The sequence below is a fragment of the Dasypus novemcinctus genome, chromosome 7, assembly GCF_030445035.2.
Source record: "Dasypus novemcinctus isolate mDasNov1 chromosome 7, mDasNov1.1.hap2, whole genome shotgun sequence".
Lineage (NCBI taxonomy): Eukaryota > Metazoa > Chordata > Mammalia > Cingulata > Dasypodidae > Dasypus > Dasypus novemcinctus.
Window position 1 is genome coordinate 69424736 of NC_080679.1, and position 19069 is coordinate 69443804.

At 41.8% G+C, this 19069-nt stretch overlaps 2 protein-coding genes across 3 annotated transcripts in view; one reads left to right on the forward strand and one right to left on the reverse strand.

Annotated features, from left to right (window-relative positions):
* Positions 1–9888, forward strand: part of TTN (titin) — a 284068-nt gene extending 274180 nt beyond the window's left edge. For both annotated transcript variants that reach the window (XM_058300570.1, XM_058300571.1), the window contains 6 exons: positions 9–5635; positions 5755–5911; positions 6681–7372; positions 7464–7617; positions 8133–8435; positions 8571–9888. In XM_058300570.1, the coding sequence (XP_058156553.1) occupies positions 9–5635; positions 5755–5911; positions 6681–7372; positions 7464–7617; positions 8133–8435; positions 8571–8869 (7232 nt within the window). In that variant the 3' untranslated portion in view covers positions 8870–9888. The remainder of the gene's footprint in view (positions 1–8; positions 5636–5754; positions 5912–6680; positions 7373–7463; positions 7618–8132; positions 8436–8570) is intronic.
* PLEKHA3 (pleckstrin homology domain containing A3) overlaps positions 1–19069 on the reverse strand; it is an 83938-nt gene that overhangs the window by 23189 nt on the left and 41680 nt on the right. The window lies entirely within an intron of this gene.

Here is a 19069-nt window from a genome sequence, read left to right on the forward strand (position 1 = left end):
CAATACAGTTCCAGCTAAGATACACTTGCCTAAAACTCTGGAAGGCATGGGAGCAGTTCACGCTCTCCGAGGTGAGGTGATCAGCATCAAGATCCCTTTCAGTGGCAAACCAGATCCTGTGATCACCTGGCAGAAAGGACAAGATCTCATTGACAATAATGGCCATTATCAAGTTATCGTCACAAGATCCTTCACATCACTTGTTTTCCCCAATGGAGTGGAGAGAAAAGATGCTGGTTTCTATGTGGTCTGTGCTAAAAACAGATTTGGAATTGATCAGAAGACAGTGGAACTGGATGTGGCTGATGTTCCTGACCCACCCAGAGGTGTCAAAGTAAGTGATGTCTCAAGAGATTCTGTCAACTTAACGTGGATTGAGCCAGCATCTGACGGTGGCAGCAAAATCACCAACTACATTGTTGAAAAATGTGCAACTACTGCAGAGAGATGGATCCGTGTAGGACAGGCCCGAGAAACACGTTATACTGTGATCAATTTATTTGGAAAAACAAGTTACCAGTTCCGTGTGATCGCTGAAAATAAATTTGGCCTGAGCAAGCCTTCCGAGCCTTCAGAACCTACCGTAACCAAAGAAGATAAGACCAGGGCCATGAACTACGATGAAGAGGTAGATGAAACCAGGGAAGTTTCTATGACTAAAGCATCTCACTCTTCAACCAAGGAACTCTATGAGAAATATATGATTGCAGAGGATCTCGGGCGTGGGCAGTTTGGAATTGTCCACCGTTGTGTTGAAACATCCTCAAAGAAGACATACATGGCCAAATTTGTTAAAGTCAAAGGGACTGATCAGGTTTTGGTAAAGAAGGAAATTTCCATTCTAAACATTGCTAGACACAGAAACATCTTATATCTCCATGAGTCATTTGAAAGCATGGAAGAATTAGTTATGATCTTTGAGTTCATATCAGGACTTGACATATTTGAACGCATTAACACAAGTGCCTTTGAACTTAATGAAAGAGAAATTGTAAGTTACATTCGCCAGGTCTGTGAAGCACTTGACTTCTTACACAGTCATAATATTGGACACTTTGACATTAGACCAGATAATATCATTTACCAAACAAGAAGAAGCTCCACCATTAAAATCATAGAATTTGGTCAAGCCCGTCAACTGAAGCCAGGTGACAATTTTAGGCTTCTGTTCACTGCCCCTGAATACTGTGCACCTGAAGTCCACCAACATGATGTTGTCAGCACAGCTACAGACATGTGGTCACTTGGAACATTGGTGTATGTGCTGTTGAGTGGTATCAACCCATTCCTGGCTGAAACTAATCAACAGATAATTGAGAATATCATGAATGCTGAATATGTTTTTGATGAAGAAGCATTCAAAGAGATTAGCATTGAAGCCATGGATTTTGTGGACCGACTGTTAGTAAAAGAGAGAAAATCGCGCATGACAGCATCTCAAGCACTCCATCATCCATGGCTGAGGCAGAAGACAGAAAGAGTCAGTACAAAAGTTATCGGAACATTAAAGCACCGACGTTACTATCACACTCTGATCAAGAAAGATCTGAACATGGTTGTGTCAGCAGCCCGGATCTCCTACGGTGGAGCAATTCGATCTCAGAGGGGAGTGAGTGTTGCTAAAGTTAAAGTTGCATCCATTGAAATTGGCCCAATTTCTGGGCAGATAATGCATGCAGTTGGAGAAGAAGGGGGATATGTCAAATATGTATGCAAAATTGAAAATTATGATCAGTCTACCCAAGTATCATGGTACTTTGGTGTCAGACAGCTGGAGAACAGTGAGAAATATGAAATCACCTATGAAGATGGACTGGCCACCATGTATGTCAAAGATATTACCAAATTCGATGATGGTACCTACAGATGCAAGGTAGTTAATGACTATGGTGAAGCCAGTTCTTATGCAGAGCTCTTTGTTAAAGGTGTGAGAGAAGTTTATGACTATTACTGCCGTAGAACCGTGAAGAAAATTAAGCGCAGAACAGATACAATGAGACTCCTGGAAAGGCCACCAGAATTTACCCTGCCTCTCTATAACAAGACAGCTTATGTGGGTGAAAATGTCCGGTTCGGTGTAACCATAACTGTCCATCCAGAGCCTCGCATAACATGGTATAAATCGGGTCAGAAAATCAAACCAGGTGATGATGACAGGAAGTACACATTTGAGTCTGACAAGGGTCTTTATCAATTAACAATCAACAGTGTAACTACAGATGATACTGCCGAATACAGTGTTGTGGCAAGGAACAAATATGGTGAAGACAGCTGTAAAGCAAAGCTGACTGTAACCCCACATCCACCCCCAACAGATACAACCTTAAGGCCCATGTTCAAACGGCTACTGGCAAACGCAGAATGCCAAGAAGGCCAAAGCGTCTGCTTTGAGATTAGAGTGTCTGGCATACCCCCACCAACATTAAAATGGGAGAAAGATGGTCAGCCACTGTCCCTGGGGCCAAATGTTGAAATTATCCACGAAGGCTTGGATTATTATGCTTTGCACATCAGGGATACTCTGCCTGAAGACACGGGTTATTATAGAGTCACAGCCACAAACACAGCTGGATCCACCAGCTGCCAGGCTTACCTACAAGTGGAACGCTTGAGGTATGTCAAGCAAGAATTCAAGAGTAAAGAGGAGCGTGAACGACATGTACAAAAACAAATTGACAAGACACTAAGAATGGCTGAAATTCTTTCTGGAACTGAAACTGTGCCACTGACACAGGTAGCCCAAGAGGCTCTAAGGGAAGCTGCCATCCTTTACAAACCAGCTGTTAGCACCAAGACTGTGAAAGGGGAATTTCGACTTCAGACAGAAGAAAAGAAGGAGGAGCGAAAACTCCGTATGCCTTATGAAGTACCAGAGCCACGCAAGTACAAACAGACCACCATAGAAGAAGACCAACGCATTAAGCAGTTTGTGCCTATGTCTGACATGAAATGGTATAAAAGGATACGTGATCAATTTGAAATGCCTGGGAAAATTGATAGAGTTGTTCAGAAGAGACCCAAACGCATCCGCCTTTCAAGATGGGAACAGTTCTACGTGATGCCTCTTCCACGCATTACAGATCAATATAGACCTAGATGGCGTATTCCCAAACTGTCCCAAGATGATCTTGAAATAGTGAGACCAGCCCGCCGGCGCACACCTTCTCCTGATTATGACTTTTATTATAGACCTAGAAGACGTTCTTTTGGTGACATCTCAGATGAAGAATTACTCCTTCCCATTGATGACTACTTAGCAATGAAAAGAACAGAGGAAGAGAGGCTGCGACTTGAAGAAGAGCTTGAATTAGGTTTTTCAGCTTCGCCCCCAAGCCGAAGCCCTCCACGTTTTGAGCTTTCTAGTCTACGCTATTCTTCACCACAAGCTCATGTTAAAGTGGAGGAAGCAAGAAAAGATTTCAGATATTCGAGCTATCACATCCCAAGTAAGGTTGAAATGAGTACAAGTTATGCAGAACTGCGGGAACGGCAAGCCCGGGCCTCATATAGACAACCAAAACAACGGCAAAGAATCATGGCCGAGAGAGAGGATGAAGAATTGCTTCGTCCAGTTACTACCACTCAGCGCCTCTCAGAATACAAAAGTGAGCTTGACCATATGTCAAAAGAAGAAAAGTCTAGAAAGAAATCAAGTCGGCAGAGAAAAGTGACAGAAATAACAGAAATTGAGGAAGAATATGAAATCTCAAAACATGCTCACAGAGAATCATCTTCATCCGTGTCTCGACTACTGAGACGAAGGCGGTCTCTGTCTCCAACTTATATTGAGTTAATGAGGCCAGTGTCTGAATTGATCCGGACACGTCCACAACCTGCTGAGGAATATGAAGATGACACAGAAAGAAGGTCCCCCACTCCAGAGAGGACTCGCCCACGTTCCCCTAGTCCCGTGTCTAGTGAGAGATCGCTCTCAAGATTTGAGAGGTCTGCAAGATTTGATATCTTTTCCAGATATGAGTCCATGAAAGCTGCTTTAAAGACTCAGAAGACATCAGAGAGGAAGTATGAAGTTTTGAGTCAGCAGCCTTTTACACTGGACCATGCCCCTCGAATCACATTGAGAATGCGCTCTCACAGGGTACCATGTGGCCAAAATACACGTTTTATCTTAAACGTTCAGTCTAAGCCAACTGCCGAAGTGAAATGGTACCATAACGGTGTGGAACTCCAAGAAAGTGGTAAAATTCATTACACCAACACAAGTGGGGTCCTGACCCTGGAAATTGCGGACTGTCATATTGATGACAGTGGAACATACCGTGCTGTGTGCACCAATTACAAGGGAGAAGCTTCCGACTATGCAACCTTGGACGTAACAGGAGGAGATTATACCACCTATGCTTCCCAGCGCAGAGATGAAGACATCCCCAGATCTGTTTTCCCTGAGCTGACAAGAACAGAGGCATATGCAGTTTCATCATTTAAGAAAACATCTGAGATGGAAGCTTCTTCTTCAGTCAGAGAAGTGAAATCACAGATGACAGAGACAAGGGAAAGTCTCTCATCATATGAACACCATGTATCTGCAGAAATGAAGAGTGCTGCTTTAGAAGAAAAGTCACTGGAAGAAAAATCCACACGCAGAAAGATTAAGACGACTTTGGCAGCAAGAATTCTAACAAAGCCACGGTCCATAACCGTTTATGAAGGCGAGTCTGCAAGATTTTCTTGTGATACAGATGGTGAGCCAGTACCTACCGTTACCTGGCTACGTGGAGGACAAGTGATAAGTGCTTCTGCCCGCCACCAAGTGACCACCATGAAGTACAAATCAACCTTTGAGATTTCTTCAGTCCAGGCTTCTGATGAGGGCAACTACAGTGTGACGGTGGAAAATAGTGAAGGGAAACAAGAAGCACAGTTCTCTTTGACTATTCAAAAGGCCAGGGTTACTGAAAAGGCTGTTACTTCACCACCAAGAGTCAAATCCCCAGAGCCCCGGGTGAAATCCCCAGAAGCAGTTAAGTCTCCAAAACGAGTGAAATCCCCAGAACCAGTGGCTCCTCACATAAAAGCCATTTCACCCACAGAGACAAAACCCACACCAACAGAGAAAGTTCAGCAGCTACCAGTCTCTGCCCCACCAAAGATAACTCAGTTCCTGACAGCACAAGCTTCTAAAGATATTGCAAAGCTAACCTGTGCAGTCGAAAGCAGTGTATTATGTGCAAAAGAGGTCAGCTGGTATAAAGATGGCAAGAAGCTGAAAGAGAATGGGCATTTCCAGTTTCATTATTCGGCAGATGGTACCTATGAGCTCAAAATCCACAACCTCACTGAATCCGACAGTGGAGAATATGTTTGTGAGATTTCTGGTGAAGGTGGAACTTCCAAAACTAACTTCCAATTTATAGGCCAGGCCTTTAAGAGTATCCATGAGCAGGTGTCAAGCATATCAGAAACTAGGAAATTGGCTCAGAAAACTGCTGAGTCAACAGAAACCAAGAAATCGGCTCAGAAAACTGAACTAAAAGCTCCTGAACCAATTTCCTCAAAACCAATCATTGTTACTGGACTGCAGGATACAACTGTTTCTTCAGACAGCACTGCTAAATTTGTAGTTAAAGCTACAGGAGAACCCTGGCCAACTGTCATCTGGACAAAGGATGGAAAGGTAAACAATTCTTAAATGTCCCTTAATTTTATCTTCTAAGAAACTTATCCCTTCCCTCATCCCTGTCTCCCAAAGAAAGAAATGATTTTCAAAAAAATGAAATCACTTCCATTCTGCAGGCCATTACACAAGGAGGTAAATATAAACTCTCTGAAGACAAAGGAGGATTCCTCTTAGAAATACGTAAGACTGATTCTTCCGACAGTGGGCTTTATACCTGTACAGTAACAAATTCAGAAGGATCTGTGTCCTCTAGCTGCAAATTAACAATAAAAGGTAGGTTCTTACCAACCTTTTTCTTACCAACATTTTTCAGAAAACCATATTAAGGAAACATTTTTAAACACTTCCCCTGGTACACACACATACATATACACAAATATAAAAATAAAACTGTTTTCCTAATTTCAAAATATTATTTGTACACAAATGTAGGCACACACATATTTGAAGCTAGCATCTTTTCCATTAGCTTAAAAAGCACTTATTAAGTGCCTATTTATGTAGTGTTATGTAAGATCCCACAAAGTCAGCCCCTGGTCCCCCAGTCAGATACATATACAAATTGATACCACTTCCCTAAATTTTATTCTTTCTAATTTTCCAAAGCAGTACAAAGTTACTGAAAGTGCTATCTTAGTTTTCCCAATTAAAACTAGTTTGCTTTCATCTTAATCTTCTAAAACATAATCTTTTTGTTAATCAAACTCTAAATGCACACATCTCCTAAATCCTTTGACGGTTCTTTTCAAGACATGTTTTTTATCTTAAGTCATAAGAATCATCTGCAAACACTGAACCTGAACTTTATTTAGTTTAAGAATCATTGCAGAGTTGCCTAAAATAGTGCTTAATACCCAGTGGGTATGCCATAAACTTAGTGAATAAAAAAAAATCATTGCTATGATCTCTAAAGTCATGCATGACAATTTTCCAAGATTGGGACTGAGACAAGAATTAGGGGTTACTCTATAAATTATTCACATGCAGAGTAATGGTGGACCTCTTTTTAATTAAGTTTACCTGACAGAGGTTTCTTTTTTAGCCATAAAAGACTCTGAGGCACAGAAAGTATCTACACAAAAGACTTCTGAAATGATATCTCAGAAGAAATCCGTTGTCCAAGAGGAAATGTCCCAAAAAGCCCTAATTTCTGAAGAAAGCAAGACGTCTGAAGTGAAATCTCAAGAAAAGTTAGCCCTCAAGGAGGATGCTTCAAAGATTCTGGTTTCCGAACAAGTCAAGAAATCAGAAGCAACTGCCGTGGAAAAATCCATCGTCCATGAGGAAATCACTAAAACATCACAGGCATCAGAAGAAATCAAAACACAAGCGGAAATTAAAGCATTTTCTACTCAAATGAGCATAACTGATGGTCAAAAAGTGACTCTAAAAGCCAACATTGCTGGTGCTGCTGATGTAAAATGGATACTGAATGGAAGAGAGCTTACTAACTCGGAAGAGTACAGATATGGTGTCTCGGGCAGCGATCAGACCCTAACCATCAGGGAGGCTAGTCACAAAGATGAGGGAATCCTGACCTGCATAGGCAAAACTAGTCAAGGCATTGTCAAGTGTCAATTTGATTTGACTCTGAGTGAAGAACTCTCAGATGCTCCAGCCTTTGTCTCACAGCCGAGATCTCAAAATGTTAACGAAGGACAGAATGTTCTCTTTTCTTGTGAAATTAGTGGTGAGCCAGCCCCTGAAATCGAATGGTTTAAAAACAACCTGCCAGTAAGTATAATTATGAATATATTATTGAAGAATATATAAAATGCCATGTCCTGAAGACTTTAAAGAAACAATTTTTTTTCCTTCTTTTTAGATTTCTGTTTCTTCAAATATTAGTGTAAGTCGCTCCAGAAAGATATATTCTCTTGAAATCCGAAATGCATCCATAAACGACAGTGGAAAGTACACAATTAAGGCCAAAAATTTCCGTGGCCAGTGTTCAGCTACAGCTTCCTTAACTGTCCTTCGTAAGTATATATTTGCCATTTCCCTCAGGCTTTTTTATGTTTTTTTACCTTTGTCTTCAGAGCACAGAAAACTACCAAATTTGTTTAAAGTAAACGTACAAAAGGCACAGGCATCCTGTGTGAATTCATCCTTCTGGTCAGTTTCTTTACAGCTAAGCAGAGCTTTGCATAGGTTAAATTTCAAAAAATGCTACCAACTGTTCTGTTACATATATTTTCAGAATGCACGATATATAAATTGTTTTCTATATGATTAACCATTTTTCTCCTGGTGATTCCTAGCACCTGCATGTAATGTAATGAAATAATAGAAATATAAGGATTCATTTCTTGGAGACACTGAGCTAGCTCTTGACAAATGTATGTATATACGTATTTGCTTATGCCTCAACAGCAAGTTGTCTGGGGTATGCTTTGTGTGTGTGTTTAAGTTTCCATTTCTGAAAGTCAATGTCACCTGTCACCAATTAACCAGATGTCATTGATGTTTACTGTGTATCTGCTATGCTCCACAGCTCTAGTTGAAGAACCTTCCAGAGAGGTAGTATTGAGGACAAGTGGTGACATGAGCTTGCAAGGAAGCTTCTCGTCTCAGTCAGTCCAAATGTCTGCCTCTAAGCAGGAGGCCTCCTTCAGCAGTTTCAGCAGCAGCAGTGCTAGCAGCATGACTGAAATGAAATTTGCAAGCATGTCTGCCCAAAGCATGTCTTCCATGCAAGAGTCCTTTGTAGAAATGAGTTCCAGCAGTTTTATGGGAAAATCCAGTATGACACAACTGGAAAGCTCAACTAGTAAAATGCTTAAAGCAGGCATAAGAGGTGAGCAATAAAATTACTGGTAGAGGTAGACAAGCCTAGTAGCATGGTGTATGCTTTAGTCCATACACTTGAATTAAAATAAAATCATTATTTTTTCAGTGCTTCTAAAACATTTTTTGTTGTTGCTTCATAAAGGAATTCCACCTAAAATTGAAGCTCTTCCCTCCGATATCAGCATTGATGAAGGCAAAGTTTTAACAGTAGCGTGTGCTTTTACGGGTGAGCCTACTCCTGAAATAACATGGTCCTGTGGTGGAAGAAAAATTCAAAATCAAGAACAACAAGGAAGATTCCATATTGAAAACACAGATGACCTGACAACTCTGACCATCATGGATGTACAGAAACAAGATGGTGGAATTTATACCCTGAGCTTAGGGAATGAATTTGGATCTGACTCTGCTACTGTGAATATAAATATTCGAACCATTTAAGAGGGCCTATGCTCTCTTACACTCATTCTCAACTTTTTACAAATGATTCACATGGACTAATCTTTCTGATCTGTAAATAGAAAAAAAGTAGTTTTTTATCAACCTAAAAGAGCCAAAGTTCAAAAACGTGCATTTCAATCTTTTCATAATTGTTGACCCAAGAATATTATACATTTTCTAGTGACATGTACATACTGTATATAGCCGGAGTAACGGTTATAAAGTTTTGTACCATTTTATGACATTTTACACTGTAACTTTTGAAACTAACTGTTGGTAGGAGAAAGTTTCTTATGGAACGAATACCCTGCTCAACACTTAATCAATCTTTGTGCCTCAACATAACGTTGATGTCTAAGTATGCCTCAGTGGGTAGAGAAATTCCCCATTGAAGATGTCCTGTCCACCTAAAAGATGATACTGTGCACATCACCTGATATGTGCACCAATACCTATTGAATCAGAAATGTAAGGCATTGGTGATGTTTGCATTTACCCTCCTGTAAGCAAAACTTTAATGTCTTACATTGTCTCTGATGATGTCACACTCAAAATAATCATGACTTAAATATTACCAGAGCAAAGTGCAACGGCCAGCACTTTGTTCGCCTATTTTCACACTGTTTCTGACATTGAGAGTGCCTGGACAGCTTGGAAAAGTAACATCTCCTGGCCATCCCCTAGTATAACCAAGCTATTCAAGTATTCCTATGCCAGAGCAGTGCCAACTCTTGGAGGTCCCGGGTGCAGCCAATGCCTTCGTGTGGTAGTTCTAAATTTAAATTACACCTGAAAAACCAGGGCAACTAAGCAACAAGCCACAGCCAAAAATAAATAAGAACAACAAATAAAGCTGTCGTTAAATTAAAAACAACAACATATTACTATAATATACTGCCCAAAACTGTCAATTTGATGTAGTTCTTTTCATGCAGGAATAAATTCAATTGTTAGTTGTAATTATTGGACCTCCTTGAGATAGTAACAACAAAATAAAGCAAGCTATCTGCACCTCAAAATGTGCTTGATTGTTTTCTGTGAAATCCTGGAGGAGGGTGGTGGCACGTGTGCACTCTCACATATCACAGAAATTGTCATAGATAAGATAAAGCAACTCAAGTTCAAAATAGCCCATGTTAAATTCCTTTAGGCAAATATTTAAATTGTGTTCAATTGCATTCAATGATTAATTTTTTAAAAAGCCTAATTATGGTTCTCATCAATAATTTATCCCCAAAAGTTTTTCTGAAGTTATCAAGAAAAATATCTTGATAGGAACTGATTCAACTCAATTCATCAAAGATAATAAACATCTGCGATTTACAGTATTTATGCTAGACACCACAGGAAACAACACAAAGATGAGTAAGATGATATAGTCCCTATCCCTCAGGGAATATAGTGAAGATAGTATGACAACTTCAGAAAAAATAATCAGTTATACAACTGAGACCACACTGATTATTTCAGCTCCAGTTTGAGATGGCACATAGAGGTCCTCAGAATTAAAGTACTTGTTTTAAGCAGTATAGTTCTAACGTTCTTTTTAAAAGAACTCATTTATACTTGACAAAATATGTAATATTGTCAAAAATCTCCACCCACTTCAATTAGCTCATTGTAATTATAAGTCTATCATTTGCCTAAACTGACCACCTAAATGTAAGCACAAGTGCCCTAAGCCGATTTTCATTCTCTAGAGGAGTTTTTTGGTCTTTTTTTTAAAGAGATACCAGGGATTGAACCTAGGACCTAATACTTGGGAAACAGGTGCTCAATTACGGAGCTACATTCACTCCCCTAGAGGAAAATCTTGGTCTTTGTAATTTTATTCAGCAAGTATTTAAAGACTGAATACTGGTCGTGAGAGAGAGTGCAAAGATGCAGATGACATAATGACCTCACACAGCTCACTGCATTGTAAAAGATTTACAATCAGTATACAATGCCACTAGCGTACTATCATCTCGTTTGCCAGAAGGAACATACTAAAATAAAGAAGACAAAAGAAAAGACCTCTTCCAATCAGGGTGCTAAAGCCTAACTAGGGTAAAGCAATTTGAGGAGCCTCAAAGGATTAGAACAATTTTGATGTCTGGAAGTGTTGGGAAGGCATTTCAAAGACATGCTGGAAAATACACATTCTGAGATAGGCAAGTGAGTCATGCTCAGAGGTGAACTTTAAGAAGGGGAGAAGCAGGAGATAAAGCTGGAAAGGAAAATCAGGACCAATTCAATCGAGGCAAACCTTAAACACTCTAATAAGCAGTATGGAATTTTTTCAGCTGGCCTTGAAGGTTTTTTTGTTTTGTTTTAGCAAGAAGGTCACAACATCACAGTGAGGCTTTTGGGATAATAGAACAGTCTGGAGCCAAATTAGGATATATTGAAATAATGCAGTCAAGAGGTAAAAAGTTTCCAAACTGGAGATATGGAAAGTGGGAATGGAAAAGGAGAGGGGTCGGATGTGAGGAACAAGCTTTTTTGTTGTTTTGTTTTTAACCTCTGCATTAACTAAAGAAGGGAACACGTATAAAATGCAAATAAGTCAACCATTCCCATCTCTGAACAAGCTTTGGGGGAGATGAGGATAGAATAAGGACCAAGACCAGAGATTTTCTCATGTTACTAGACAAACAGAACTTCAGGTCATTTATAAAGAAAGAAAACATTCCCATCAAAAATTATACCCATATGTTATCATCTGTTTATGAAATTCTGCCAGCTAATTTACAACTTTAAATACCCTCCATTTACTAGAAAGAGGGAACCTAAGCAAATAAAGAATATGGCAGGTCTATTCCAAAGGAAATAGATGGTTCAGCTCAGCAGACAGACAAGGAAGATCCTGGGAAGTGAGTTAGAAGACCCTCTAGCTATTGCCAGTCAAGTTTCCTTTTTTAGGTACAGATTTTCACAAGCCTTTATGATGCCACTTAGCATCCCTGGGCCTCAAGTTCCCATATGACTTAAGTCAGGTTCCCTAAAAGCAGAACCTGAGTCAGGGATTCTTGCATAAGTAAATTATTTTGAGGGATTGCTCTCAGGAAAATGGGAGTGAGGAGAGCAGGAAGAAAGCCAAGCAAGAATGTGGTCTCCACTGGAGCTTGTTACTAATCCCACAGGGAGCTCCAGAAAATTAAAACTCAACAGCACCCCATAAATTGTACCAGTTTGGCACAAGGGGGCTGACCTTTTGTGTTTCCTTACCATCCAGTCAATCCCTAGAGCAGGGGTTCTTAACAAGGGCTCATGAGCTTGAATTGAAATTCGAAAAAAAGTATTCTTGTGGGGACATGTTGGTGTGGGTGTGATATGGTTATTAAATAATACACATTGTCGTGTGGATTTATTAAGGGGTTCATGGTTTTCATCTGACTGGCAAAGGCCTCCATGGAATAAAAAAGGTTAAGAACCCTGCCCGAGAGGCTGAAACTGTGGAATCTGGGGGAGGGAGTAATCTCCAGGTAAGGAAGGCGTGAGAATAACCCCAGTGAGGAGGAGGGATCTGAACAGTGAAAACACAAGAAACTGGGGGAAGAGATGCACATGGCCTGGAGGACCTGGACAGGAGACCACCTCTTCTACACCATCTTACAATCTAAATGCCTATTCTTACCTTAAAATGAGAGGCAGGATTTATTGGATGATTCCTGAGGAGGATTCCCAGCCTCACATGCTAATATTCTAGGATGTCCAAACTGTGGCTGAAGATACTGTCCATATGTTTGGTGAGAATTCTCAATGGCAAGACAGCTTTTTGCACTTGAGAGCTATATTTCCCAGGTCCTGAGATCACTTTGGGCTTTGGACGGAAGAGAGAAAACACTTTCCTGGGAAGATCAACAGTGAAGGAAGGCTCAAATTCCTCTTATGCCCTCGCAGAAGCTCACCGCAGCCGGCCGCGGCAGGGCGCAGCCCCGCGGGCGCACGTGCGGGACTGCAGGGGAAGGCGGCAGGAAGTCAGTCAGAACTGCCAGAACCCCCTCGCGGTTTACCAGCCAGCACGCCCTCCTTCTAGCCCCTCTAAGAGTAAGTGCTTCCCCCGGGGAGGTGGGAGGGGAAGGTATCCCTGTTTCATACCTTCCTACAAGCACCTCAGGAGTGTGTCCTCTGTCATTTCCAAGATAGACATCTCCTCCCATGTCAACTGGGAAAGCAGAGGGTGTCCAGCTGGCACCTACTCCCTGGTTCCAACTCCTCTATCCAATCCACAAAATCTGAGCCATCTTCACTATCACCAGCAGTACCTGTGTCCTTTTCGCTGAATCCTTTTCTACTTTATAAGCCCCATACCTTGACTAGAATGAGAAGCAGTGCAATGTAGAAATTTAGCATATGCACTCAAAACCCAGACTGCTGAGTTCAAATATAGGACCTGCTATTTACTACCTTGTGTGACCTGGGGCAGGTTATTTAGCCTTTCTATTCCTTGGTGTTGGAATAACTCCACCACCACCTCACAGGGTTGTAGTGAGGATTAAACAAGTTACTATGTTGTAGAAGACAAGAGAGGTTCAATTATTTGCATATAGAAAGGCCAGGACTCAGGAATGATTTTGAGAAGGAAAAAAATGATTTATTGACGGCTGGCCAGACTCGGGAGCTTTCTGTTTTAAACCCGAGCCTCAAACAAGATTTTTGAGTTCCTTTTATACAGAGAGGAAGGGCCAAATGGTCCTTCTGTTTCAGTTCTCAATAGGCTTGAATTAGCATATATCTTCCACATCCTAGGTAAGCTTTTAGCATGGACTTCATACATTCTAGATAAGCTTTTAGCACATTTGGTCTGCATTTTTATAGAGTTTGTATTGCTAAATTGTTTCTCCAGGACTGGAGTTGTTGGCATAGTTACCAAGGTCAGGGTTACAGTTCTCACTGTCCCAAACGCATTGCACAGAAAACAGACCGCTCAGATTATCTACGAATATATGAACAGCCCCCCCACTGATAGCCTACATCAACTACATATAAAACTTTCAGAGCCGTGCCTGGCACAACACTCAATAAATACCAGCTATACTGTTATGCAAGGGACCCCCGTTCAGAGATGCTCAAGTGGCAGTTACGGACCAGAAAGAGATCCAGTATTTTGAAGGGGATATACCATAGGTCTTGCCCCATCACAAGATATGACGGGCATGGGACAACACATCTTATAGAAAATCTTTTGATGGAATTTTCCAAAAGATGGATATATTATCTCTATTCACTAGTGAAACAGGCTAGGAAGATAGAGAATAAACGGATCTGGAAACTGGCAGAGTCCATGTGGACATCTGGAACCCCCAAGATGGCTGCTGGAGGGCCCCCATTCCCGGGATTCTGCTACCTAGAACAAAGACTTCTTCCTGGGAACAAGGAAAAGTCCCGGATGTTCCCTAGACACTTTATCATTCGGTCTTCACTAAGGAATTGATGGGTGGGATAATGAATCCAAACAGCAAACAGCTGAAACCCCCTCCCCTTCCGTTAGAAAAGGGGCGGAATAATTAGCAATTTAAAAGCAAACCCCAAGGCTTGCGTGCTCTCTCTCGCCTTACTCTTGCCTGCGGACCTGTCCTGCCCTCTGTATTCAGCTGTTGCCATTTTTCCTCTGCCACGTGGCCACGCAAGTAACCCTGGGTACTTATAATCTATAATGGGGAATTGTAGCTTGTAAATCAGCCCTCTTCATCCCTTTCATCCCCTTCCTCACTACCTGGGACCCCTGCTGTTATTTTCTGTTATTTTCTCCCATTTCTCTTCCCTCCCTACTTGAATAAATTACCTAACTCACCTGGCATGCTCTTGAAATTCATTTCTGCAGCATAGCCAAGAATCTAGATAAAATCTGGTAACACTAGTAACTGATTACATAGATGAACCAGGTAGGGGAGAAGCAGGCTAGTAAAATAGGAAATCAATAGATGGGTCTGGAACCTGGCAAGAAGCCCACATGAACATCAATACCCCCAAGATCGCTGCCGGAAGACGCTCACAAGAACTCCCATTCAGAACAAGATTTCCTCTGAAGCCAGGAGAAGCCCTGGACGTTCTCCAGGGACCTTATCATTGGGACCTCCCAGGGAGATTGATGGGTGGGGTAATCAAGCAAAACAGCAAACAGCTGGAATTCCTCCCCTGCCATTAATTAGCAAAGGGGCAGAATAATTAATGGATTAAAAGACAAAGAGGAAAGCGAATCCACCCTGTCCCTATGCCTGTTCCTGCCCTGTTTCTGCTCTCACCTTTTTCTCCCTCTTGCCTTTTGACCCCTATTCTGGACTTCTTTGCCCCCCTCCCTGGATCAATACACAAGTAAACCTGGGGATTTATAATCTATAATGGGAGACTGTAGTCTGTGAATCAGCCCTCTTTATCTCTCTTCAGCCCTTCCCTCTCTACCTGGGACCCATGGTCTGTTATTTTCTCCCATTTCTCTTCTCACCATTCCTTAATAAATTACTGGCCTAACCAACCCGGCTTGCTCCCAAAATTCATTTCGTGTAGTTTAGCCAAGAACCGAGAGAAAACCTAGCTACAGAGGTAGGGAGATAGGTAAACAGAAACAGTCAGTAAAATGCCAGGTTATATTGAGAGTCTCTATGTTGATTAGTTTAAGAATAAAGTCTCATGATTGCACTCCAGGAAGAGAATGTAATTTGTAATTTCGTTTACTTTGTTCCAAATGGAATTTTGAGAAATGCAGGCAGAGAAGCTCTGGTTCCTTTGTAATAAGAGAAAATATTGTCTGCTAGACAAACAGGACTTTTGAAAAATAAATGGACTCATAGATTTTTATTCTGAGGTGATAAAAAGTGGAGGGTTGGCTTTATGACTTTGAGTATCTCTGGGTCAGTGTTTCCTACTTTGTTCTCCAGAACGTTAAAAAAAAAAAAAAAGAACTTGTTTATTTGTTTTTCTTTACACAGGACTTCTTAGAGCCTTTGATAAGCTAACATGCTGTGTGATTGCCCAAGAGGCATAAAGTGTTCCCCAAACTTATTTGATGGAACGTATTTTTCATTTATGCTGCACATAATTACAGGTTGAGACAAGCTGCATTAGGTGGAAACACAAACTGCTGGGGCAACTGATCACCAGTTAGAGAAAGGGGGCTTAGAGGAAATTATACGTAAAAGGGACCTGGGTGCCTGATGAGATGGGGTGGGGGTGGGGGCTGGCTTTCTAGGAAGAGACTAGCACCTGCAAAGGTCTGGAGGAAAGGCAGAACAAAAAGTAGAAACCAGTTCAGTGAAGTTGATACAAGAGCCTTTGCAGGACTGGGGGTGAGAAGCAGGGCAACAGTGCAAAAAGCCCATGTACTAGATGATGGGGTTTTTTCCTAAGAGGTAAGAGGAACCATTAAAGAGATGTAAGCAAACTAGTGACTTGATCAAAAGTTTTAGAAAGTCTTTAGCTATTCAAATAAAATTATACCATTTAATCACCATTCCACATCAAAGAGTTTATTTCTTCCTTGGGCACACCACTCCCAGGAAGCTCAGCTTGGGACCTTTACCATAATATTCCCAATACATAGTGTCCCTATAACTATAGCTGGGAGGGGGGGAGGGGAGCAGGGAGGAGGGAATTGTAACCATTCATGGAAAGGTCTTTTGATTGTCTAGGGACCTCGGGATGCATACAATGAAGCCAGTCTGGTAAGGCTGCCAGCACTGGAAAGGGTGTGTGCCTGGATGTGCTGAGGCAGGAAACTTTAATGTCCGTAGCCTTCTCAGTGACAATGACCACTGCTGTGGAACTAACTGGCAGAGAAGAGGTAGAAGAGTCCAGCCCAGCAAGCTAAATTTTCTTGAGGACGAGATGTCAGGAAGATGGCTCAAGGGGGATGACTCCCAATTGTTCTTTTTTTTTTAAGATTTACTTTATTTTATTTCTCTCCCCTTCCCTGCCCACCCCCCCCCCTCCCCCCCAGTTGTCTGCTCTCTGTGTCCATTCGCTGTGTGTTCTTCTGTGACTGCTTCTATCCTTATCAGCGGCACTGGGAATCTGTGTTTCTTTTTGTTGTGTCATCTTGCTGCGTCAGCTCTTCATGTATGCGGCGCCATTCCTGGGCAGGCTGCACTTTCTTTCGACCTGGGCAGCTCTCCTTACAGGGCGCACTCCCTGTGCATGGGGCTCCCCTACTTGGGGACACCCCTGCGTGGCACGGCACTCCTTGCGCACATCAGCACTGCGCATGGGCCAGCTCCACACAGGTCAAGGAGGCCCGGGGTTTGAACTGCGGACCTCCCATGTGGTAGGCAGACGCCTTATCCATTGGGCCAAGTCCACTTCCCTCCCATTTGTTCTTTCTCCATTTTTAGAAAAAGTAGGAAGCAGGGAAAGAGGAGTGGACTGCTATGCCACTTTTTAATCTATAGTGAATTCCGAGAGAGAGATAGCATGGTCTAAAAGTCAGGATTCTAAATCTGAAATTCATCTTAATCTGGGATCTTTGTTTTGTTTTATTGTTTTTAAGAGAAGTTATAGGTTTACAGAAAAATCATGCCGAACATTCAGAGTCCCCACCTACACACACCTTACACACACGGTTTTCTCTATTAACGCATTGCACTAGTGTGGCACCTTTGTTACAAATGATGAAATACAATTACAATTATTAACTATAGTCCATAGTTTACATTCGGGTTAACTGTATTATACAGTTCTATGTTTTTTATTTTTTTGTAGTAACATATACAACCTAAAATTTCCCCCTTTTAACTGCATTCAAATACATAATTCAGTGGTGTTATTTTCTCATGTTGTGCTACCACCATCTGTTAGCAAAATTTTTCCACTGAGAGCCAGTGATGGGTCCCAATTTCAAAATCCCCTACAAGGGCTGTGGGCTTGGGAGTCCTTTCCTGCTACAGTTAGAATGGGGGCCGCAGTCTTGTGTTGGTGTGTACTTATCTAAAGGCCCCTCCCAAACTAGACACTTCTGAACTGGCAGAGTTTCGGATAAAGTACTTACTAGGGAAGAAATAGCTATAAATTCCCTAAGTTATAGAGAAGTCTTCACTGGTGTTGAAGGAATCCTACCTGACTCCACAGGGACAGAATTCTTCCCTACCATTTGCAGCACGAGAGATCAGCTTTCTGTTGACCACTACCAGTTAACGTCTGAAAGGACTGAAATCTGTGAAGAGATTTTACTCAGGTAAAAGGCACAGGTACTTACTCATTCCCAGCCTGCTCAAAACCTGGGCACACATCCATATGGGAGGCTCAATGTCCCTTCTCCACTGCCTCTTCCCTGCCTAGAACAACTCAGAGAAGTGGGAGAGAAGGGACACCCACAAGCTCTTCAGTTAAGACCAATGTGAAGCTGAGATACTGTGTCCTAATAAGAGGAGAGGCCACTATGGGGAAAAAGATGAGGTGTCTAATGGAGATATCCAGGAAAACAAGGAAAACAAAATGAAGAACATGGAGACACTGGGTCTTTAAACAATGGGCCCAAAGAGCTAGAACTAGAACCCAAGTCTCCACTTTCCAGTGTGGTCTTGCCACGTCAACTCCAAACACCAAACCTGCTAAAAGATGAGCAGGTGAGACAGAGTGCCTAGTTTAGGCAAAAGAGATGCGCCACTTTGAGGATAATTTCGTTCCAGGGCTAGAGCAATGGCAAAAGCTCTTCAGGTCATACTTCATAAAATGACCCCTCAATTCCTAGTGTAGGTCACCTCCTTTTCTTTGAAGAAAGATAAGGCCAGAAGTACTGGTTCCCTTTACTGGGAACCTGCAATATAGTCAGGAGATGGGGTGCTGGCCATACCCAGCATGGCATGTGATAGAGAGCTTCTGGAGACCTATGTAATGAGACCTAAACAAACAACAGAAAAGAACCTTTCCATCCTGAGGAAAGGAAGTCTCCTGACAAAATCATCTGCCCAATTCTTGATGGGCTGCCAAGACAGAACGAAGCAAGCCGAGCATTCCTGGAATGTTTAATGATGACACTGTATCCACCATAAAGGAGGCTTCTGAGAGCTGGGAGCTTGGTAGACACCATTCCATGGAAGAACTTGGAGGATTCAGTTTTAGTCATATAGTTTGAGGCTAGGAGAGAAAGTTTCTTACTTAAAGGGAAATTTCTTTCTCTTTCAGAGAATTCTCAAAGTGAAGGTAGCCTCTTGCAAAGACAGCACTCTTCACTTTTCCTTATTAATCAAGGCAAGTTGTAAGAAGAGACTCAAGTAGTGCAGC